We start from the raw sequence: 20,348 nt of genomic DNA, 5'->3' as shown, positions 1-20,348 counted from the left end.
AGTGTGTGTTAGGGGGATTAGCCTCAGCTCAAATGTCTGAACTGAAGGCCCCCCAACTGGCTTCTGGCACTTGGTGCTCCAAGGCTGCTGGGAAGTGGCTATTCAATGAGTCCAAAGTCTGTCGCATCAGGGGCAGAGAAAGATGGGGAAAGGAGTGGCCCCCTATTCCTACGTGGGTGGGGGCTCCCGAGTCAGGACACCAGACGATAAGTTATTTCTCTGCTGATGAAATGAACCAATTCAAGCCAGATTAAAGTATAGTACGGCAGGTTTATTGAGAAGCAGCTCTCAGGTGGGCTCACTGATCCCACGTGGGGAGGGAGATGGGGAGGAGGGAAAGAGAAAGAGCATGTGCACATAGGGAGAGAAAAAATGGAGAGGGGGCAGGAAGAGACCAAAATGTTTGGATTATATAGGAGAGAGTCTCTTGGGGGCAGGAAGCCCACCCAGTGTAGGGACAGGGGGATGCTGGGGGAACCTGGAGGTCAGTTCCTGTCTTGATATGTAAAATATGCACCTCAGCTGTTTGTCCTGGGTTTGAATCCCAACAGCTACAAATGGATTTGACTAATTATGAGTGGCTTGGTAAAATCCAATTTATTTTTAATCCAGGAACCAACACAAGACAGCAGCCCTTCGAGGTCCTTAGGCAGCTTGGCCTGGAGGAGAACACATGAGAGAAAGGTTTGTTTTTCCAAAATGAAATTTGTGAGAGAGTTTAAAAACACACGAGTCATCTTCAAGCATAATATTTAGTTTTGTTTTTTCCCTTTTCAGAATCTCCAGAGGCTTTATTCTCTTTGAAAAGGTATTTCTGTTCAGTTGCTCCAATGACAGAGATACCTGCACCTTTGTCCTACTTCCAGAATGCACAGATGTCTGAGGATAGCCACTCCAGCAGCGCTGTCCGGAGCCAGGTCAGTGTTGGCTGCTGGGACTGGGGCAGGTTTGCTCTACTTTGCCGAATGTCTTTTCTTGTTAAACATTGAAGCTGTGGGGAAATGTCATAGCCTTGGTGCGAGGGGACCCCAAACTGCTTTTGTTTTACTCTGTTCTGCCGGGGACTTATCTTCATATCACCCCAGCTGAAACTTTGTCCATCTTCCTGATGTGTAAGGACCTCATCCTTCACATTATCTGTCTTGATTCTACTCTTCTATAGGAAGAATGACTACATTTTATTACTTTTTCTAGTGCCAGTCAGTTTCTGACTGTGTTCAGTAAGTATTTAGTGATAGTGATTATACGATGGACGGTGAACCATTCTGAGTTCAGGAGAGGGGTGGGATACATGGTATTTACCCAAACTCTTCACACCACACACACTAAATCTGTCTGTTGTAACCATGTTAGCTAAGCACTGCTGACTGGAGGCCTGTGAGATGTCTAGGGAATTGGTAGAATTTTCTGAGATACAACCAGTATGAAGGAAAACCACGACAAGGCCAGTCTCAGGTCTGCAAGGCTGCCTTGTGGGATAATGTGTACTTGCTAGTAAAAGCTGTCATTAAAGGCAAGTCACAAGTGAGGATTAGGGACCTGGAGAGATAGCTCAGGGGCTCAGAGCAATCCCTGCTCTTCCAGAGGTCCCAAGATACATCTATATGAGGTGGCTCACAACTGCCTGTTAACTCTAGCTCCAGAGGATCTCTTCTGGTCTCTGAGGGGCATATACGTGTGTGTGTCTGTCTGTGTCTCTGTGTGTGTGTGTGTCTGTGTGTCTGTGTGTCTCAAGATTGAGCCTTAAGATTTGTCTTTGGGGCTGGAGAAGTGGCTTAGCGGTTAAGAGTACTGACTGTTCTTCCAGAGGTTCTGAGTTCAATTCCCAGCAACCACATGTTGGCTCATAACCATCTGCAATGGGATCGGATGGCCTCTTCTGGTGTGTCTGAAGACAGCAACAGTGTACTCATATACAATAAATAAATAAGTATTAAAAAAAAAAAAGATTTGTCTTTGTACTCTGAAGATTTAGGGTTCCTTACTTTCCCACCAGTAAATTTAGGTAATTTATTAAATAATCACAGTACTCTCCTAACTTAAATGTTTTGGGAGGACCAGGCATTTGGAGGAGCCTGCAACTAGAATGTAGGACTTTGAGTTTTAAAACTGTTATAATCCTGAATAGGATCAAAATTAAACTGGTTACTCCTACTACAAGTATAATAAGTGGAAATAATTTTGGAAAAGTCTAACCAAGTTGTACTTAGGTGGCAGTCTCATGTAAGTTTAAGCGCCATTCTGTGTTGTTAGGTGACATAATGAAAGAGAACATGTAAAGCATCTCTGGTTCCACAGATCTCTTGTCTTTACCAAATCCTCTTAACCTCTGTAACAGATGCAACCATAGGCTGCAGGAGTCCAGAAAATAGTGTCTCATCTTGGGCTGCTATGTATTAACCTTACTTATGGTAAAGGGACTTGATGTTTGATAGCTGATGGTTTTTAAAACCCAAGGATTTCTAAAAATGTTATTGTATAATGTTCTAAGCATCTAAAACAGCAGCCTTTCTAATGCTTTCTCAACCTTTCTAATGCTGCAACCCTTCGATACAGCTCTTCATGTGGTGGTGACCCCAACCATAAAATGATTTTCATTACTACTTCATAACTGTAATTCTGCTGCTGTTATGAATCATAAATATCTGATATGCAGGACATCTGATGTGTGACCCCTGTGAAAAGGTTGTTCAGCCCCCAAAGTGGCCATGACCCACAGCTTGAGAACCACTGATCTAGAGTGTAGCAAACAAATACCCAACTTTATTAAAATGAAAGACTGCATTATTTGGCATATAAGGCAATTTTTATTAAGATTTTTCTATTTCTGAGACTCTTAAAAAGAACAACTCATTATTTTTCTGTGATACCATAGTTCAAAACCAGAGCTCTCCTCAGCCTCTGTTTCTATTTATTGACCATAAATTCAGTGAAATCATAAGCAAATAAAATAAACCTTTATGCTTGTTTTGGAAAGAGAAACTAGTTTTATGACAACAAACAGCACAAAAACAAATTGAAGCACTGCCTCCCTGTCCTCCCCCTTTGTTCTCAGGAGTTACTCTCCAACTGTGTGGTTCTTAACATATGTACTATGATTATGCAACATTAGACACACTTTCAGAGCTGCATGCATATGTGGTGTTTGCTCCTGTGCTCCCTTCTTTGGTGAATATATAAAATTGTTTGTTTGGTAGTTCCCAGGTTCTCAGCACACTGAGCAGAACACTTGTCAGTGGTGAGTCCTTTAGCGGTCTGAGAGTTAGTGACCAGACAGATGGAGATCTTTGCCCAGTGTTTCTCAGACATGAGACAAAATAAGGAACTGGAAGGACATTTTATTCTAGAGCAAGACTTTAAAAATAATAAGACACAAGGCAGATGCCTTATCTCTTGACAAAGGCGTGCTAACTTATGACATAAAAATTATTGCTTTAAACTTAAATTGAACTTAACGGAGCTAGTAACAGATAAATGTTTAGTCAGGTACTAGTCTTAATGGAAAGACATGTAAACAATTCTGCGGTAACTCCTTAAGCCTTGGAGAGCTAGGACATGAACTCTTGCCCTAAACTTACTGAGAATGTATGGAGTATAATGCTTAAAAATGCTTAAAGAAACCATGTGATCCATTATCTTGAGAAATAAAAACTACGAACCACAATTAATCAGCTCTGTAGCCTTATCTGCTTCATCTAGTATACACGTGTCTATGTGTGCCTTTCTTCCTTTCCTTTTCTTTCCTACTGTTGGAAACATTGCCTATACTAGTAAATGCTTTCACGCTTCCCATTCAGTCACTGAGTTAAACTACTCCTCTAACCCCATCCATGGCAGGCCTAGGATTCCACGTTTCTAAGCATAGAAATCTATGCCATGAACATGAGGTCTCAGGAGACTGGTTTTCTCTTTTTGGCCCCTTTCCTTCTCTTAAGGATACAAAAAGACAAATTAAAAGAAAAGCTTATAATGATACAATTTTCTTTTTTTCTTTTTAAATTTATTTACATTTCTGTTTTTGTTTTGTTTTGCTTAAAGATTTATTTACTTATTTTATGTATGAGTACACTGTCGCTGTCTTCAGACACACCAGAAGAGGGCATCAGATCCCATTACAGATGGTTGTGAGCCACCATGTGATTGCTGGGAATTGAACTCTGGGCCTCTGGAAGAGCAGTCAGTGCTCTTAACCGTTGAGCCATCTCTCCAGCATTTCTGGTTTTTTAAAGATTTTTTAAACAGGAGACGAAGCAATGCATGATTTTAATCCTGGTACTTGGGAGACAGAGGCAGGTAGATTTCTGTGAGTTTGAGGTCAGCTTACATGTTTGTCTATATGACAGAAGAGAGCATCACATCACCTAGATTGGAGTAAAATCTGATGTGGGTGCTGGTACCTGAACCCTGGTAAGTGTCCTTAACCTCAGAGCTATGTCTCCAGCCACAGTGGTAAAACTCCTTAGACTCACTGCCACTAGGCTCAGTTTATTTTGATGGGCCTTGTTGAATTGCCCAGACTGGTCTCAATTTCAAGATCTTCCTGCCTCAACCAGAAAGTATAAGCATGTGCTACTGTACCTCACTGGAAGTCTTTAAAAATGGCTTCATTGTGGAATAATTGCCATATGATTAACTATACATAGAGTATTCACTGTGATTCCTTTTTTTTTTTTTTTTCATTTTTCAAGACAAAGTTTCTCTGTGTAACAGTCCTACCTGCCCTGAAACTCACTCCGTAGATCAGGCTGGCCTTGAACTCACAGAGACCCACCTGCTTCTGCCTCGCAAGCACTGAGATTAAAAGTGTACACCACCACTTCTAGCTCAATGTGATGACTTATAACATGTATAAATACTCGTAAAAATCCATCGTAGTGAAGATAAGAACAAACCTCTTTACCCCCAAGTTGCCCATGTTCCCTCTCTGCTGTCCTCATGCCTTTCCCTGCCCCTAGCAACCACCCTCAGATCTTTTTGTTACCTCCCTCTGGCTTTATTTTTCCAGAAGTTTATATAAATAGAACCATGCTGGGCTGGAGAGATGGCTCAGCCATTAAAGGCGAGGCTCACAATCAAAAATAAATAGAATCCTGCAGACTTTTTTGTCTGGCTTCATTCATTTGGCATAATTATTTTGAAATTGATGGGTATTATGTCAGTAGTCTCTTTTTATTCCTGAGTTGTAACCTACTATATTCTTATGCCATAGTTCTTTGGCCAGTTCCTTGTTTTCAATATTTGGGGGGATTTCCACTTTGACATATTACAAATAAGGTGCTGTGGATATTCAGTTACAAAACTTTAAATGGACATGTACTCATTTATTTTGGATAAATGCCTAAGGGTAGAACATAATCCAGTACTGCAGCTTGTATTTAGCTTCTTGAGATACTAGCAGTTTTCCAAATTGATTGTCTAACTACATTCTTAGATGACTGTGGGAGAGTCAGTCTCCCCATCCTTGTCAGCTCTCAAGGGTCAGTCCTAAGCTCTCAGACCTTTTAGAATGTACGTGCTAGCATTTCCTTGTGGCTTTAATTTGCATATCTCTAGTGAGCAGTGGTGTTGGATGGCTTTGTTTATCACACTGATGGAACCTTCTCTGGTGAAGTGTCTGGTACAGTTTGCTGCCCATTTTCAAATTGTGAGAACTCTGTATGTTCTGAATATGTAAGTTATAATGCATATACCTTGCAAATCAGTTTTGAACATCAATGAAGTCTTTTGTCATTTTTTTCTTTTGAAAATGTGGGGTTTTTTTTGTGATATTATCTGTGAAATCTTATCTTGTTTTTAAGTTTCTTTCCAAATCTTTTTTCTTTGTAGTTTTATGATTTATAATTTATCTGTTATTGGGTATCACGACACATACTTGTAATCTCAACTTCTTACTTGGGAAGCTGAGGCAGGAGCATCACTTGAGGCAAGCCTAGACAGCCCAGGTTCAAAGATAGCTTTCCTTTAGGTCTGTGGTCTGTTTTAAGTTGATTTTGTGTATGTAACTCAGTATTCTCTGCATGTGGACAGCCTTGATCAGCGCTGCATTTGAAGAAGTCACATGTCTGCATGTTTGCAGTCACGTGTCTGTGTCCTGCACACACTGGTTCACAGATCTGGGCTAGGTTCTGTCCCACGTTAGTTCTTGTAGCAGGAACACATTCCTACTCTTACTGTAATTGTATATTAAGTCTTGATATCACTGTTTAACAACGTGGTTGTTATTTTGGTTTTGGTTCTTTGTAAATTAGTTGGGCCTGCTGTTTAGTCCCAACAGCAGGAGACAGGAAGCAGATCTCTGAGTTCAAGGTCAGCTGGTCTACTTACTTTGTGTATTTAAGTCCTTAGTGGTTTTTCCAATCAATTTGCAAACCTTTCTTTTAAAAGGCCAACCGACAGTTGGTGATTGCATTGATTCCATTCCTGTGTTGTGTAGAGGATTTGGGGAGCTGGTATTTTCATAATGCTAGTCTTCCATTCCATGAATAGTATAATTCTAGATTTATTTAGGTCTTTTAACTAAAATTCTCTATTGTGGTAAATAAGAAAGTTTAAAGTTGCCATCTCATCCATTTTGTTTTTGTTGTTTTTGGATTTTGTTTGTTTTTGTCTTTTTGTGACAGGGTTTCTCTGTAGCCTTGGCTGCCCTGGAACTCATTCTACAGACCAGGCTGGCCTCGAACTTACAGAGATCCTCTGCCTCCCGATGACCAGGATTAAAGGCATGTGGCACCACCGCCTGACTCATCTTAGCCATTTTTAACTTGTGGTTTAATATTAACACCTTCACACTGTGCTCTGGAAACATTGGCCTGTCCGCCCGTCGGCACGGTGCCAGTTACCTTTTCTGTTTATCAGTGTGACTACTGTGTTCTCAGAGTCCTCCATGTTATAGTGTGACAGGATTTTCTTGTTGCATATGTTTTCCTTCCTGCTCCCTCCTGTCTTCTCTCCAACTTAGCCAGGACTACAGGTGTGCGCCACCGTGTCTGCCTAGGAGTTCTTTAAGGCCAAGTAATACTCTGTTGCGTATTTATGATGCCTTTTTTGGTATCACTTGTCAGTGGACATTTGGGCTGTTAGATTTCTACCTCCTGGCTACAAGGATAATGTGCTTCTGCGAATTCGACTGTACATGCATGCATCTCTTTGAGATCCTCTTTGCAATTTAGTAACTTAGTAAATATGCTCAAAATGAGGTCACTAAATTACATGCTATCTTTAATTATTTTGAGCAGAGTCTTGGTTTGCTTCAAACTTATGTCCTCCTGCCTCAATGTTCTGAGTGTTGGGAATACAGGGCTATGCCACCATGGCTAACCCCACCCACCTCAAGAAGACACATGCTGCTTTCCTTAGTGGTTGTATAATTTTATGTCCCAGATAACAAAGTACAAGGGTCATAGTTTCTTTACATAACTGCTTGTTATTTCCTGTTTACTTTTTTAGAGCTGCATCTCTAACTGGGCAAGCACTGTAGACTGAGCTATACCCAGCCTGTCTTTTGTTGGGGGGGGGCGTTGATAGTGGGTCTCCTAGCAGTGTGAGATAAGTTTTGATATGTTCCACAGGTAGAAGTTGCTAAGGGTTTGTGGATTACCTGTTCTCTACCGCTTGCTCCGTTGATGCACTTTGCTGTGGGTGTGGTCCTGTTGGTTTTGCTTCTGTCCTTTAGTCTGTCTTAGCAGCGTTTTGTACTCTCGAGTGCACAAGACATTTGGGGCCGGAGCCCCTAGACGACTCCTGGTTCTGTAATTCACTAGAAAGGTCTCGTAGACTGAAAGAAAACTATAGTGTTCGCTGTTACCGCTGACTGCAGTGAAAGAATACAGATTATCATTGGTAATAGAAGAAGGCACATCAGGCAGGCCAGAGGGCGCCTGCTTGAGATTCCAGTGGATTTATGCAGACAGTGCTTAATTCTCCTGGCTACAGCATGTGACAACACACTTGCAATATTTTCAACCAGGGAAACAAACTCAAGCCTCAATGGCCTGGGTTTTTAACTGTTAATGGTCCATATAAACATGGTCGGCCTTAGTTTTCTACCCACCTTAGGGGCGGAGCTGACTCTGTCCTCCACGTAGATCACAGTCTAGGTTGCCAGTATGTCCCAAGGCCTCTATAAACAGTCCTAATAGGATACTCCAAGGGCTTACAGATTCCTCCTAGGATCTGAGCAGGCCAGAATCTTCTTGGCAGGTGCAGGGTTTAGAAGACCCTAAGGCACTTTGTCCCTTGCCTCAGAGTAGTCCAGGAGTCCAGGACCTTGTCTGTCTAGTTTCACTGCTTTATTCCTGGCTCCCAGTGACCTGTGCTCAAATGGCTGACATTCAGCCCCTCCCCCTACTCACACTGTAGCAAGTGTAGTAATCAGTACTTAGAAACTGAAACAAAGTTATATAACAGAGGAATATAGGGTTTTTTTTTAAGTTTTTTTTTATATTTATATGTGTGAACCTGTGAGAATAAATGTTTACCACATTCATGCAGGAGGTCAGAAGAGGGTGTTGGATCTCCTGGAACTGGAGTTTATATCAGTTCTGAGCTATGATGAAAGTTCTGGGAACTAAACCTGGGTCTTACGCAAGAGCACTAAATGTTGAGTAAAAATTAAAATGACACTGAAACCTTGTGTCTCACCTACCAGATTGGTAAGAAATCCAGGCATTTGCTCCCATGACTTGGCAAGGGCGTGGTGAAATTGACAGTTTCCTACACTGGCAAAACTCTAAACTGGTGCAATCTCTCAGAAATGAGGGCAGGTTGGCAAATGTAGTAGAATTTCAAATATACCTCGATTCATCAGCTGTTCCTCAGAGAACTTGCTCTATGACTGTGTTGGCTAAGTGTGTGTCACTAAGTGACTCGGGTGGCCTTCCTTGCAATGCAGCCTTGTTTGTAAGGCCAAAGACTAGAAGCGGATTAGATTTCCACTGTTAAGGAACAGGCAGATGACAGTGAATTTATACAGTGGCTGTGTGACCACCTAGAAAACCAAGAAATAAAAACATGGAGAGACAGGGACACAGGACCTATAGTCCCAGCTCCTTCAAAGGTTGAGACAGGACTGAGCATAAGTTCAGGACTATCTTGGAGGACAGAGTAGCAAGACTGTCTCAAGTTAAAAAAAACAAAACAAAAAACCTCCAAAAAACGATGTCTTTGTTCTGGTGTGTAAGAATCTCTGAGTGCAGAAGCAAAGCACAGCCTTGTTTTGAGGGGACTCTGGGGTCTAGCTCAGATCAGTAGCACTCAGAAGCTGGGTCTGAGGAGACAGCAGGTCATGAACAAGGAGATCTTAAGCTTTAAGAAGAAAACAAGAAACTGGTTGTACACTTTTTCATGCTTTCTTATTTTAAAATAAGTTGTACCTTCTAAAAGTTGAAAACACAAACACTAAGGGCTAAGAGAAAGAGTGAGTGTGTGTGTGACCTGTGTGAGAGAAAACCATTCATTGTACAGTAAGCTATGCTTTCCTAGACCATTGTCAGCTTAGGATAGGGCGGGGTGGGTCATGCTCTTTACAAACCAGAATATCCAGAGTAGGAGTGAGTACTTCATCTATCTTGGCCTAATTAACTGTTCATACAGACAGATGCCAGGGCTGTAGTGCCAGGAAAGTCACACCTATATTTAGTTGATGGTTAACTTTAACCTATCATTTAGTTAGAATTGTATTGCTAGACACAGTCGTCACAGTTTTGGCTGATGACTTGATCACACTTCCTTCTCTGGAAAAATAGAAACCTAGTTTATCTCTGGAACTCTGAGCTGTGCTTGCGTGCGTGCGTGCGTGTGTGTGTGTGTATGCGTGCATGCACACATGTGCTTTAGTCTCTGACTTTGTATTGCTCACAGAGTAAAGTCTCAAGTCCTTGATAGGGCAAATACGTTTTTTATAACCTGTCCCTAAAAGGAACTTTTTAAAAGAGCAGAGTCTCTAGGGCCCTCCCTTTCTGTGGGACTGGGGTTTAAACCCAAGCCCTTGCTCATGGTAGGGAATGCTTTATCACTGAGCTACATTCCCTTTTTAAAATTTTATTTTGAGACCAGGGCTTATCATATTGCCTTCAAACTTGCATCTTTCCTGCCTCAGCTTTCTGAATACTGAGGATTGTAGGTGTGCCCCGCCACACCCAGCTCGGAGTCTAGAGCTTACTGATTTCAGTCTTGCTACTGCAGAGTATCTGGGAACAGTAGAAGTCTCCTGATTACTTGTGAGACTGTGCCTTTTCTGTTGCTGTGATGAAATACCATGACCAAGGCAAATTATAGAAGGAGGACTTTATTTGGGTTCATGCTTCCAGGGGTAGTAGAGTCTATCACCATCACGTCAGGAAAGCAGGGCAGGAGACAGGCATAGTGGCTGGAGCAGGAAGTAAGACAGACAGACAGACAGACACACAGACACAGACACAGACACAGACACACACACACACACACACACACACACACACACAGAGCACTGGCCTCAAACAAGACCAATGACTCATTGCAATGAACATTTGTGAGTAAAACTGCGTAGCAAGAGGGGAGTTTACAAGGTTGGAGGGCAAATATGGAGAGACGGGGGTATGAGTGGGATTAAGGTGCATGGTGTGAAATTCACAAAGATCAATAACATTTTTTTTATTTTTTGTTTTTTATAAAAAGAATGACTATAACAGGATGAGACTTGTGTTTAACTGAGGAAAGTGGGATCTTACAAAACATTGTAAATTTATTCAGTCCATCCATCTAGCATTTATATTCTTTATCAGGCTTAGTGAGGGAGGGAATATGAGGACAGGAAACACGGGAATTATTTAAGGCCCGTGTGCTGTTCCGGAGAGTGCTTGTTTGTTTTGTTTTAGAGTTAGGGTCCCTCTATGTAGTTCTGGTTAGCTCGAAACACACTACAAAACAGGCTACAGTAAGCTTCCAAGTATCAAGATTAAAGATTTATGCCACCATGCCTGGCTGCGAGATTTAAAAAAAAAAAAGAAACTAAGCAATTGTTTAAAATGATTGTTGTCTAACATGGTACTATGAGAAAGAATATGGAGAGAGATCTTGAACATCACTATATGCATTTTTTTTTTTTTCCGAGACAGGGTTTCTCTGTGCAGCCCTGGCTGTCCTGGAACTCACTCTGTAGACCAGGCTGGCCTTGAACTTAGAAATCCGCCTGCCTCTGCCTCCCAAGTGCTGGGATTAAAGGTGTGCGCCACCACCGCCCGGCCACTATATGCATTTTAAAGTATTATTAATAATGAACCCAGCACTTGGGAGGCAGAGACAGGTGGATCTGTGAGTTTGAGGCCAGCCTGGTCTGCAGAGTGAGACTATTGTCAGGACAGCTCAGACTACATGATAAACCTTGTCAGGAAAATCAGAATAATACAACAACAACAACAGTCAGGTAGGGAGTACTTCATGAATTAGAAAAGATGAGATTTTATGAAGTTTGTAGCTGCATAAAGAACAGTTAGGGGCTGGAGAGTTGGCTCTGTGGTTGATTAAGAGCACCTACTCTTCCAGAGGGCCCAAGTTCAATTCCCAGCACCCACATGGCAGCTTACAACCATCTTTAACTCCAGTTCCAGGGGATCCGATGCCCTCTTCTGGCCTCTGTGGACACCAGGTGTATGTGTGGTGCATAGAAATACATGGAGGAAAAACACTCATACACAAAATAAATAAATCATAAGAAGAAGAATTGATACAGATATATAGTATTTAAGCCAAGCCTCCAAAGAGGAGCATGCTTGCCTTAGGAGGAGACTAGAAGGGGGTGAAGTGAGCCAGGACCCAGGTAAGAGAGAGGGCTGGGTTCCTCAGGGAACAGCAGTAAATATAATCTAGACACTAGAACTGTCTCTAAGGTAGTTTTTTCTTGCTTCATATTTTTAGAACTTAAGTACTGATGGAGCTCTTACCATGAATCCCAGATGTACGTCTTACAGAATGCCTTGTGCTGAGAGTCTGGTTTACTGAATGCATTTCTTGTGCTTTTAGAGTGACAGCCAAGAACGGCAGCAGCATCACGACAGGCAGAGACTTGACAACCCTGAGCCAGTATCGAATGGCCGACCCCAGAGTAACTCAAGGCAGGTGGTGGAACAAGATGAGGAGGAAGATGAAGAGCTGACATTGAAATATGGAGCCAAGCATGTCATCATGCTGTTTGTTCCTGTGACCCTCTGCATGGTCGTTGTCGTGGCCACCATCAAATCAGTCAGCTTCTATACCCGAAAGGATGGGCAGCTGTATGTACAAGTGTTTCATTCTCTAGGCCAGTGTGGCTTTTCCTCATAGCATGTTGTTCCTCTCGAAGATCTCTGTGCCTATGGACCATGGATCATCCGTCTTTTCTGATAGCAAGTGGCAGTGAGGATTACGGGATTGATGATTTATTTGATGTTCTTGTTCTTGTTTTTCTTTTTTTTTCTTTTTTTGTTTTGTTGTTGTTTTAGTTCTATAACCTTTTGAATTCTTACCAGCAGGCATGGTGGCAGGGCCTGAAATCCTAGCACTTGGCAAATGGCTCATGGAAGTTTAGAGGTTTAGGAACCATGGATGTCGGGGCTCACCATGTGGTGAGTGAGACACAAGCGTGGTGGCATATGCCTGTAATCAAAGCACTTATCAGTGAGAAGGGACAATCAGGAACTCAAGTCCATCTTGTGCTGTATGCAAATTCCAGGCCAGCCTGGGCTACACAACAGAACAACGGCACTCCTGTTTCCTCATCTTGGCTTGTATGTTAAATCATTAAAGACAACTACCTTCATCCACTGGGACTAGATCCTTCCAGTATTTCTCGTAGCAGCCTGTTTTCACTGTTTCTCAGGCTAGTCTGGAATTCACTGTGTAGTCTTTGGTAGTCTCAAATTTTTGATCCTGCCTCAGCCTCCAGAGAGCTAGGATTACAGGTGTGTGCCACCATACCCAGTTTTATGACTCTGTTATAGAAACTCAAATGGCACGCCTTTTTTCTTTCTCCCACAGAGCAGTGCAGGGGTAGGCAGTCCAGATTGGTCTTTTATTCATGAAGCATGTGGGCTCCTGTCTTCAGCTTCTGTCCTAGGTTTCTTTAGGGTTCTTTCGTTCAACAGCAGGAGGGAGTTGAGAAGGAGACATTGGCATCGTGTAGCAGAGGGCACTCCCTGCAGGAACTACCTCTATAGTTTGTTCGAAGTTCCTTGGGTATTCCACAGTCTCATGGCCACACCTGCTGTAAGGGCAGAAGTAAGGTCATTGCGCTGGAAGCTTTGGCACCTGGAATTAAGGTATTTTTATATAAATGAAATACTGAGACAACTCCAATCATAGTCACCCTGCAGATAAAAGACCATTGTTCAAACCCCGGCACCTCTCTCTAACAACTGTGTTGTTCAGCCTCGGTAGTTAATGTGCCGGAACTCGGTTATTTGACAGATTCTACTAAGCTATGGAGAAAACCGTGGGTGAGCGCGTTATTTCAGTACAAAAGTATCCACTAGATGGAGCCAGTGCCTGCCTGTGAGTTCACCTCGGCATTGTCTACTTCCTTTACTCCGAGGATTTTAGACGATAGCTCCTTCTTCTTCTTCTTCTTCTTCTTCTTCTTCTTCTTCTTCTTCTTCTTCTTCTTCTTCTTCTTCTTCTTTTTTTTTCTTGGTTTTTCGAGACAGGGTTTCTCTGTGTAGCCCTGGCTGTCCTGGAACTCACTCTGTAGACCAGACTGGCCTCGAACTCAGAAATCCGCCTGCCTCTGCCTCCCAAGTGCTGGGATTAAAGGCGTGCGCCACCACTGCCCGGCTGCTGTTTTTCTTAAGTTAAAAATTATTAGCTAGAGGGTTGGAGAAATGGCTGATCAGTTAAGAGGGTGCACACTCTTGCGGATGTACTGAGTGATCCATGACACCCACATCAGGCAGCTCATAACCACTCCAGGTTAGTTCCAGCTCCAGGGATTGGGTACCTCTGTCCTTCATGGACATCTGTACACATGCACCCAGTGCGTGCGTGTACGTGTATACACACACACACAAACACACAATTTAAAATAAAAGTATATGTGTTTACATTTTTAAAAATTATTGCCTAGAGCTAGGGTGGTACAGACCTATAATCACCACACTTGGAATGCAATGGCAGGCAGGTCACATGTTCAAGTACATCCTAGGCTACATGTAATCTCCACACTTGGAATACAATGGCAGGCAGATCACATGATCAAGTACTGCCTAGGCTACATGGTGAGTTCCAAGATAGCTTGGGGTTACTTACTAGATACTGTCTCAAAAACTAACCAACTTAATAAAAAATTCCTAGTTGAGCTGCAAAAGGTACATTCTAAAAGACTCAGTAAACCAAAGACCTCACAATTAATTACAGTTTTAAAGGAGCTTGTGGTTTGACATACGCATTAACATTCTTGTGTTCTGTTTCCCTCTTTAGAATCTACACCCCATTCACAGAAGACACTGAGACTGTAGGCCAAAGAGCCCTGCACTCGATCCTGAATGCTGCCATCATGATCAGTGTCATTGTTGTTATGACCATCCTCCTGGTGGTTCTGTATAAATACAGGTGCTACAAGGTGAGCACGGGGCAGCGCTGCTGTCTGCTCAGACCTGTTATTGATTGCTGTTATTATGTGTGTGAGAGGGAAAGAGTGTGTGTGTGTGTGTGTGTGTGTGTGTGTGTGTGTGTGTGTGTGAGAGAGAGAGAGAGAGAGAGAGAGAGAGAGAGAGAGAGAGACAGAATATGAGAATGATTGTGTGTGCAGGCCTGTGCTTGCCAGAGTGTACATGTGCAGTTGATAGGACAACCTTGTGGAATGGATTTTCTCCTTCCATCTTTGCTTGGGTCCTAGTAGATATCAAGTCTTCAAGCTTGCAAGCTTCACATTCTGAGCCACTTCACAGCCTTCTTGTTATATTCTTGACTTGGTCTAGCAAAGAAGAAAGTGTCTTATATTTTGGATGTAAGTTATTTTTCCTTTCATTCTGGAGCATGTTGAAAGTACCAGAAGACACACATGGGAAACAGGTGTTTTCATGTAAGGTCATGTGTTTTCAGTAGTTTGATTTATAGTGTGCCTGTGGCATTCCAAAGACCTTTGTGTATATCGTCAGTAACAAATAGTGCTACAGGATTTAAGTGGCCCATAAAGCCGCCGTCAGATGCTGCTGCTGAACGAATTAGTGACTGGCCACCTCACTGGAGAACTTTGAGCATCACTTCTGTGGTCTCTTGGAGCAGCACTGCTTCTTGCCTTAGCCACTGGGCACAGGGAGAAGTTGAAGCAAAGATGCAGGCCCAGCCTCCCAGCTCTCCCTCCCACCCACACACGCTCCCCTCCCTCTCAGTAAGCGACTGCCTCCTGGATCTCAGCTACCCAGCACATGCTTCATACGGAAACCTCAGAAAATCATCCAATCGTACAAGTCATCCTCAGTAATAGCAAATGTTAACTCTCTGTATTGCAGTCTTCATTGATTCCTCCTAGATTTTTCTGTGGGTTTGTTTGTTTTGTTTTGTTTTGTTTTGTTTTGTTTTGTTTTGTTTTGAGACAGGGTTTCTCTGTGTAGCCCTGGCTGACCTCAAACTTACTCTGTAGACCAGGCTGGCCTTGAACCCAAAAGATCCACCTGCCTCTGTCTCCCCAGCGCTTTAGTTAAAGATCTGTGCCCCACCACCTGGCAAATAATGTGTTCAGCAGTGTTTTTTTCTGCACTTCTCACTGTTGTCTGCTTGCCAAGTGTTACCTCCCAGCCCCGTTCTTGACTTTAGTGAATATTCTGGAGCTTGCCTGATTATGGGCTAGGCTTGGTTTTTTGCCTTCTTTTCAGAGTTTATTGCAGGTGGAATTCTGCCTTCTCCCATGTTTATCTCCCCCACTTCCAGATTTCCTGCTTTTCTTTTTCAGAATTGCCTGTGTACTACGTATAGGGCTGTGGACTCTGCACTGAGTTTCCTGAGAGTGTTTTCCTAGGACTCTTGGGAAGTTGCTTGGTTTCTGTATACTTTTACGTTTTCATCTGTAGAAAAGAAGCCACCACCTATAAACTACCTCTGCTTGCCTCTGGTTTCAGTTTTTCATGCTCTGATCTGTGATGACAATAAGCCAACTGTATGGTATATGTGCACATGCCATGTTTCATTTAGCATCTCAGAGCAGTGCCTAAGTGCACACCCCCTGAGGCATGGGGCCAGGGTCACAGTTGCTGTAGGTCAGAAGCTAATGAATCAGTTTGGGAATTTGATCCAGAATTTGGTCTTGATTGACTCATGGCCATTATGTAAAAATCCTCTCAAACCTGGTCCTCAATTCCTAAAAACTATGCCTACTCTTTCTGTACCTCATGGAAACTGTTTATCCAGCCCGACAGTATTTCCCTAGTTATATCTGCTGCCTTTTTAGAACTTACTTTTTCTGGACTCTCTTGCCATTGGCTTGTTCATGTGCTTTCTGACCTTTGTTCCTTTCCTCCTTTGCAGTTTCCCCTCGGGCTCACAAACCAAGTTCCAGGCTTTGTTTCTTAGAGAACCATATTTAGTGCTGGAGAAGTGGTTTATCAGCAGGAGCTCTGGCTGCTGCTGCAGAGGACACGAAACTGATGAATTCCGTTTCCTACTCCCACGGCTTGGCTCGTAGTCATCCCCAACTCTGTTTCCAGGAGACCCGACAACCTCTCCTGGCTCCTAGGGAGCCAAGCACAGACGCACTTACTGTGCACATATAGACACACAGGGAAACTGTGCATACACATAAGGCAAAAGACAAAATCATTTACTCTCAGGATTAATTTTGTACCCTCAGATATAACTTTAAGTTTTTTTTTCTTTCTCTCTTTTTTTAAGATTCATTTGTTTATTTCATGTATGTGGATATATTGTCACTGTCTTCAGACACACCACAAAACAGCATCAGATCTCATTACAGATGGTTATCAGCCACCATGTGGTTGCTGAGAATTGAACTCAGGACCTCTGGAAGAGCAATCAGTGTACTCTTAACCACTGAGCCATCTCTCCAGCCCAACTTTAAATTTTTTAAAATTAAGTTTATATAGTGTATGTCTATATGTCTATGTATATGTATGTGCAGATATGTATGTGCCGTAGCTGGTATGTAGAAGTCAAAGGTCAGTTTGCAGGAGTCATTTCTCTCCTTCCATGTTGTGTGATAGACTTTTCCTGTAACACACACATATGCTCACCCCAGAAAGGGAACCCATGCCATACCAAAGTGACAATTAACCCAATGTCCAATTAGCGAACAAGTGAGGTTTTCCTTGGGGTTACTAACAAGAGGATGCTTATACTGAGGAGTTGCTTACAGGGAGCAGGGATGACAGAAGCAGCTCTGTCACTGCAAAGGCCACTCCACACAGGCGGGGCGGCGGTCCAGAGAGCTACCACCTGGAGCTCCCTGCACACCTGTGGGCCGCTCCCCAGAGACCTTTCTCCACATGGGCTGTCGGAATCTCCGCCCCAAGCAGTTGTTTGCTCCTTCATATGTTGTTTTGGAGTGGCCCTCAGGAATCTTGTGAGTTTCTGTTCTCTCAGATATGCAGCCTTTGATTTCATTTGTGATTGATCAGCTCCCACCTTTTAAAGGAAATGTGTCAGATCAGAGGAGAATAAATGCCATCCAAGAGGACCCGACTCAGTTGTCATGCCGGCAGCAAGTGCCTTTACCATTTAAGCCACTGTGCTATCCTGAATACAACTTTGATTCAATGCTTTCAGCCTAGAAGTCGTTGCTTATTGGACTCATGGTTTGTTGGTTGATTTCTTAATTCTGCTTTGATATCTGCAAACACATATCCTCCATCCCCTTATCCTCAATGGGTCTGCTTGCTAACTTTGTTTTTAAACTTCATTTATTTACTTATTTATTTAATTCACTTTACATCCTAATTGCTGGTCCCTACCCTCCCCCCACCCAGTCCCCTCCCTTTCCTCTGAGAGGGTGGAGGCCCCTACTGGGTATCCCTCACTGTATCACATCAAGTCTCTGCAGGGCTAGGTGCATCCTCTCCCACGGAGGCCACACAGTGCAGCCCAGTTAAAGGAACATACTCCACAGACGGACAACAGCTTTGGGACATCCCTGCTCCCTTTGTTGATGGAACCACATGACCGAGCTGCACATGTGTGCAGGGCCCACTTTGTTAGCTTTGAATGTTGTTCCTGTCCATCCGTTGCCTTCTTTCTTACTAGTCACTTATTTCACAAGTTCCTCCAGGCTAGTAGTCCCAGGCCAGCCCTTTCTACTCCTTTAGCTTGATTTCACATACTATAAAAACAAAAGTACTCTGGTGTCTTGGTTTTTTTATTGTTGTTTGTTTGTTTGTTTGTTTGTTTGGAGTTAGAACCTCACTGTGTATTCTGCCTGTCCTAGAGCTCACAGTGTAGACCAGGCTAGCCTCAGACTGTCATGGACTAAACGCAGTGCTCTGCCATGCCTCTCCTGTTTTATGAAAGTTTTAATGCTCCTTCCCACCACCCTCTATCCTAACTTAGTGGTGTATTTTCGACTTCTTTCCATCTTATGTGGTTTGTCAATACTGTTCCTTAAAATCTAGAAGTTATATTTTTCATTTCTGGAATTTATATTTGTCTGTTTTAAAGATAGTAGATCATTTTGGATGTAGTCTTTTTGTCCATTTTTAATTTCTTTCTATTACTTTCCTGTCTTTACACATACTCATAATATCTGAAATTTTGGGGAAGAACAGTTCTATTGGCTCTTACTCATGATGATTTGTACATTGAGAGAGTGATTTCTGCTCACTTTGAGTTTATAGCTTTGGAAATTTTATTAGAGTCACTTTGCATGCAAGTGAGCTGTTGATATTGGCATGTGCCAAGCCCTCCGTGACTCTCATGTCACCTGGTCAGACCTCTGCTTTCCTTTACGTTCTCTTTTTAGGGAGAAGAGGGCTTTGGAGAATTTTTCCTTTTCTTTGTCTCTTCTAACTGTATTTGAGATTGTATTCAAGTATTAAGGTTAATGTCTTCTAGAAAGGTACAGGGTGACTCGTATGAAGTCAGACGGGCCTCTGAGGGGGTAGTGAGGATGATGAAAGGAAAGACAGAAAGAAGATGTGAGAGACAGGTACTGAGTGGACTGCAGGTCAGGCCCATGCTAGCCATGAGTGTACTTCTCATAGCCTTCTTATACCGCAGTACTGTGGAAAAGCAAAGCCACAAGCTAACAGAAACAATTGCTGAAGTCTCACATAAGACATCTATTCCCATCCAAAAATCTCCCTGCTCCTTCCACCAAGGTCAATAGGATCTTCATTCCCTCGCCTTGAGCCTCAAGTGCACCTCCTAATTGTTCCATGCCTCGGCAGCCGGGAACTCTGCCAACAGACCCTGACCTGCCTTGACTCTGCCTAGCAGGCAAACTTTTCTCTCTCTGTCTTTTCTCTGCTCCCAACATAGAAAGAAAACTTTAGAGACTCTGTCCACTATATTTTTATAAATACAGAGAGATGGTTCATTTTAGTTCAGCATTTTCAGGGTTAGCAAAAGCAATCTGTCTACTGTTGTGGACTGCAGGGTGCTTGTCAGTGGTACTTGCATGTGTGCATAGCTGCCCTCACTGACAGGCACTGCTGACAGGCTGGCAGAGTGGGGTCTCGGCGCCTCTCACCCTTGTCTTCTCTACAGCTGCTGTGCCCTTCTAACCCCGGCTTGCCTTCCTACCCCAGGCACCAACTGCTGCTTTGACTTTTTGTGTTACCAGTGGTTAGGGTGCACGTGTGAGTGGGATGTGTGTGTTGACGCAGTGGGGTTTTTGTTTGATTGGGTTTTTTAAATATATTTTTGTTTTTGTTATAAAGTTAATGCTGAACTCATAGACTGCCCTGGGAAATGGTGTTCCCTCCTGCCTCTTTTCTTAACTAACAACTAAGAGTTGTAACACACATGTTATCTTGCTGTTTGTGTTTATTGAATTTTTTTTCATGCAAACAGGTTTTTCTAATATTTATATGCTGAGTAATTTAGGTTGTATCGTGGGCATTTTGTTTGCAGTTTTTAAAATTCAAGTATTTTATTTATTACTATTTCTGTCCATGTGTGCATGTGTGTTAGCCCAACTTACATAGAGTTCAGGCCAGGGAGTTTCATAGTGAAACTCTGTCTAGAAAACAAGAGGCTGGAGAGATGGCTCAGCAGTTAAGAGCACTGGCTGTTCTTCCAGAGAACCTGAATTCAAGTCCCAATGCTCACATGGAGGCTCACAACCATCTGTAGCTACAGTTTAGGGAAATTTGACACTCTCTTCTGGCCTCTGCTACTGACAGACAGACAGATAGACAGGGATTTGACATCATCTTCTGGCCTCTGCCACAGACAGA

The 20,348-nt window shown here is 42.8% G+C and overlaps 1 protein-coding gene across 1 annotated transcript in view; it reads left to right on the top strand.

Moving 5' to 3' along the window:
• Psen1 (presenilin 1) overlaps window positions 1-20,348 on the top strand; it is a 49,318-nt gene that overhangs the window by 11,129 nt on the left and 17,841 nt on the right. Inside the window, exons 2-5 of the mRNA XM_028782148.1 lie at window positions 613-684; window positions 778-917; window positions 11,998-12,248; window positions 14,425-14,566. Coding sequence (XP_028637981.1) covers window positions 831-917; window positions 11,998-12,248; window positions 14,425-14,566 — 480 coding nt within the window. The 5' untranslated portion in view covers window positions 613-684; window positions 778-830. The remainder of the gene's footprint in view (window positions 1-612; window positions 685-777; window positions 918-11,997; window positions 12,249-14,424; window positions 14,567-20,348) is intronic.

The sequence above is a fragment of the Grammomys surdaster genome, unplaced genomic scaffold, assembly GCF_004785775.1.
Source record: "Grammomys surdaster isolate TR1022 unplaced genomic scaffold, NIH_TR_1.0 721, whole genome shotgun sequence".
Classification (NCBI taxonomy): Eukaryota; Metazoa; Chordata; class Mammalia; order Rodentia; family Muridae; genus Grammomys; species Grammomys surdaster.
Note: the sequence above shows the minus strand (reverse complement) of the source record. Positions and strands in the feature narration are given on the sequence as shown.